This window comes from Acanthisitta chloris, unplaced genomic scaffold (assembly GCF_000695815.1).
Source record: "Acanthisitta chloris isolate BGI_N310 unplaced genomic scaffold, ASM69581v1 scaffold28640, whole genome shotgun sequence".
Taxonomy (NCBI): Eukaryota; Metazoa; Chordata; class Aves; order Passeriformes; family Acanthisittidae; genus Acanthisitta; species Acanthisitta chloris.
This window is the reverse complement of record NW_008650366.1, coordinates 31,626-35,438: the sequence shown is the minus strand read 5'-3', so window position 1 is coordinate 35,438 and position 3,813 is coordinate 31,626. Positions and strand designations below refer to the sequence as shown.

The following is a 3,813-nucleotide window of genomic DNA, read 5'->3' as shown; positions in this document are numbered from 1 at the left end:
TGCGAGGATGAGGTGGGGAAGGCAGCCACATCTGCACCAGCACCACCCTCCTCACTCCTCCGAGGCTTTCTATCCCCTTTGCCACCCTCTGCCACGTGCACGGGCTCTGCACCGCGGGGAGACCTGGCCACGGCGTGTGCTGGGCTGGGGCTGTCGCCGTAAGAGCTCAAGCTGCGTCGCAGAGCCCATGGTGTGTCCGCGGAGCTGGCAGCAGTGGCCAACCCACCACATGACCTCCTGGCAAGGGGAGACCTTGCAGCCGAGTATATATCAATGGCCTTCACAATGGGCCGGTCAAAATTTGCCAGGTTTTCAAAGGATTTGATCCTCTGTTTGACAGAGAATGATGAAATAGGTTCATGCGGCCAGTTCAGTTCATAGTAGTAGTAATTCCTCCTGAAGCTCCTCAGTTTTTCAGCAGTGGGGTAACTGGTGTCACTGGCTGAGGGGGCCGTGTCATGGACCTTCTGTGTGCTTTTGGAGGCATGTGCCTGCTCCTTTCCACTCTGGCTGTTTGGCAGATTCAGATGAACCATTTTTAACATCCCTGTTGCTGCCTGGGGGTACTTCTCCCCTGCAGCACAACTCTGGGGTCCCTGCACAGGCTGAACCTCTGCGGCATGGCAGTCCTCCCGCAAGGGACCCGATAACTGGGCTGGCATTGAGTAGGTCCTCGTCACAGGTTTTGACAAGCTACAGAGATGTCTGTCTCCAGTGGTATCTGCTTTCGAGAAATATTGCATGGTCCCCATCTCCTCAGTCAGCCGAGGCACTTCTGCACTCACCTCTTCTGCTTTCTCTAGCAACGGCAGCTGCAAAAATGATGCTGGTGAGGAAGAGGCAGAGGAGGAGGAGGAAGGGGATGATGATGAGGAAAGCTTCACTTCAATGAAAGTGCGCTGGATCTCCTGCCCTTCCAGCTGCTCCTGCTGAGCTGAGGGTGACCTCAATGAAGAGGAGCAGCCTTCCGTAGACAGTCCTATGTTTTGCAGATCTAATTGCCGAAGGTCATCTGCACTATAGATGCTCTTGATTGTGTTCAGGCCTGTTCCAGAGTTATCAGTCCTCCCTTTCACATATTCAATTTTTGGTATCCCCTGAGGAGGTGAGGCCACTTTGGACTCACCATCTCTGGCTCTGAAATCATCCGCCTTAGCACCCTTACCCTGACACACCACAGCCTGCATGGAAACTTGCTTTTCTTTTGGCTTTCCCCATGATAGCTCCCCACAGCCACATTTCACGTCACCATTTGCTGTTGGGCTGCTTGTGCCATTTGGGAGAGGCAGAAGTGAATCTTCAGAAATGACCAGTGATGGTTTATTTTCTAGCTCTGACTTCAGAGTTCTTGAGGCCCCTGAAATGCTCTTGCCAGGATCTGGGGTTGTTGGTGAATTTCGGGACAATGGTGTTTTCTTTCCCAGGAGTTTGGGAGACAGCTGTGGAGAAATAGAAGCCCTTTTCTGATCAGTCCCATTGACTTTGGTAGGATTAAAGCCAGAAGAATCTGCATTTGTCTTTGATTTGCTTTTGATGGTAAACCCTTTTAGCTTTGGTCCTGCTTTGGCCTTCTGATTATTTAAAAGGGTGTCCATTATACTTTTTTGTGCCATTCCTTTAGACTCCTGACAGGATTTTTTCTGTGAGGATGGGCTGTGCGGTACTGCAGCTCCCTTGCAATGATTTGTGCCTGAGCTTTGGACTTTTCCATTTGAAGTCCTTCCTGAAGTCACAGAATTAATTTTCTCATTTTTCCCTGGCAAATCATGAGTTGCATTAGCCTTTGGATCTTTAGACCTAGTGGGAAAGGGTGACCTGAGTGATATTCCTCTTGTTGATGATGCATTCACATGATTGCTGTCTGTTTTAGACAAGCTGGACAAACTGGTGCTTTCTTTCTTCACCAAGTAATAACTAACGGCATGATTACAGCCATCAACCACCGTTTCGCTTTCAGATTTGGACCTCTGCTCATCATATCCTTCTTTCTGAAGCAAGTTGTTCTCCAAGACACTGACATTTCTAGCAGAGCAGAAGCTTATCTTCTTGCAGTGAGTAGAACCTTCCTCTTCAGTGGATTCACAGCATTTCATATGCCCGTTACTGTTCCCCAAATCCATCTGTTCTTCTGTACGTAAGGCACCATTGTTACAGAGAGAGTAAACTTCAGGGATACTGATTGAATTCTTTAGGACATCTTTTTCTGGCAGGAAAACTGAGGAAGAAGAACACAAGCATGCAGAGGACGTATCTGAACACTGTGATGGACAAGGAGTGGGACCACAACGATCTTCCAAACCTAGTTTGTTGATGCTTGTCTCCAGTGACCCACACATCGTACAGCCATCAGTTTGCAAAACTCTGCCACCATAAGGGTGCAGTGAGGATGAACTTGTTCCAGATGTGAGATGCTGCTCCTGCGTGGGTTTTTGCGGCTCATCGTTCATGCAACAAATCTCAATTTGCTCCTCATCCGACTCTGTTACAGTACAGACAACAGGGGCACTAGCAGCAGTGCATTGCTCAAGCAACGCCTCATTAGCACTGTCAAAGGTTTCCGTGACAGACTCTGCATCTGATGGAGAATCCTCCGCAGCTGCATACATGGACTTTGGAAATGGGTCACTTCTCTTACCTTCCAGGGAGTTTGCTGCAGGCAGCTCATCCTCATTTAAACTGCTAAAATTCCTAGAATAGTTATTTAAAGAGTTTTTATTCACAGTAAAAAGTTTGCCTGTGTTAATGGAGTCCAACACAGACAGCCCCAAGACCCCTTGTGGATTAGTTCCACAATTCACAGTTTTTTCCAACATCTCCTCCTTGGCTGCTCGTGGCTCAGAGCCAGGACAGCCTTCGTCAGTCCCACAGCAGCACATCGTGGTGTACTCATCTCGGAGGGGACTTTCTGCACGCGATGGGGTGCGTGGGGCCCTGCTCTCGGGAGCACCCATCTGGCTGAGCAAGTCATCAATATCGGTGACAGGGATGGCAGCGCAGTCCTCGTCGCGGCTGCTTTTCGTGGTGCCTCTGTGCAAGTCTTTGCTCGTGGCATCAGGCGGCAGTGTTGCTCTCTCCACCACACAGCCACTACCAGCATTTTGTGAGCCTGCTCTTTCTCGCTTCCCAGCACCTGGTTCTTCCTCAGTTGTGAGAACGCTGTTGACATTGGCCTGATTTTGACACTCTACCCCTGGAGACAGGATGAGGTTTGTAAATCTGCTGACAGCTGCATCATGATAAAAATGAAAAAGAAAAAACAAAATACTGTCAGATATAAGAAGTGATACACAAAACACCAGGTTTTCTTACAAAAATAGACACCCATGTAGTCAGACTACATGTTTTCCTTTTACTCTGCACTCCTCCTCTTCTGTAATGATGTTTGCAACAACTCAAATTAATCATAACACTGTGGATTTGAGCAGCACACAGAAGGGAGCAATCCACTTATCCAAGGTGAGTAGTCATGATCTGTTTAATTCTCATCTTTGAAATTGCAACAGTCAAGCAGCCAACTACCAAAGTGTCAGTGTGCAGTTAAGTCACGCTGAGCAGCACTGTGTCTCATCAAAGAAGTCTCCAATAGCTTGCAGAGAATACAGAAAGCCCTGACATAGCAAAGGTGAACAGATAACACAGTGACAACATGTGCATAAACAATTTGACCCTTTCCACACTTCTGCAGGCGTCTAATGTGACACGCATGGGTGATGTTATACACACATTGAGCACATGAGCTTTCCGGCATTTCTGACACAGACCTTTCCTTGCTTCCAGTACATGTTTAACCTACTCCTGTGCAACACACCGAGC

General features: G+C 48.2%; 1 protein-coding gene across 1 annotated transcript in view; it reads right to left on the bottom strand.

Annotated features, from left to right (window-relative positions):
- Window positions 1-3,813, bottom strand: part of PDZD2 (PDZ domain containing 2) — a 35,739-nt gene that overhangs the window by 10,577 nt on the left and 21,349 nt on the right. Inside the window, exon 15 of the mRNA XM_009084847.1 lies at window positions 1-3,226. This exon is cut by the window's left edge and continues 369 nt beyond it. Coding sequence (XP_009083095.1) covers window positions 1-3,226 — 3,226 coding nt within the window. The remainder of the gene's footprint in view (window positions 3,227-3,813) is intronic.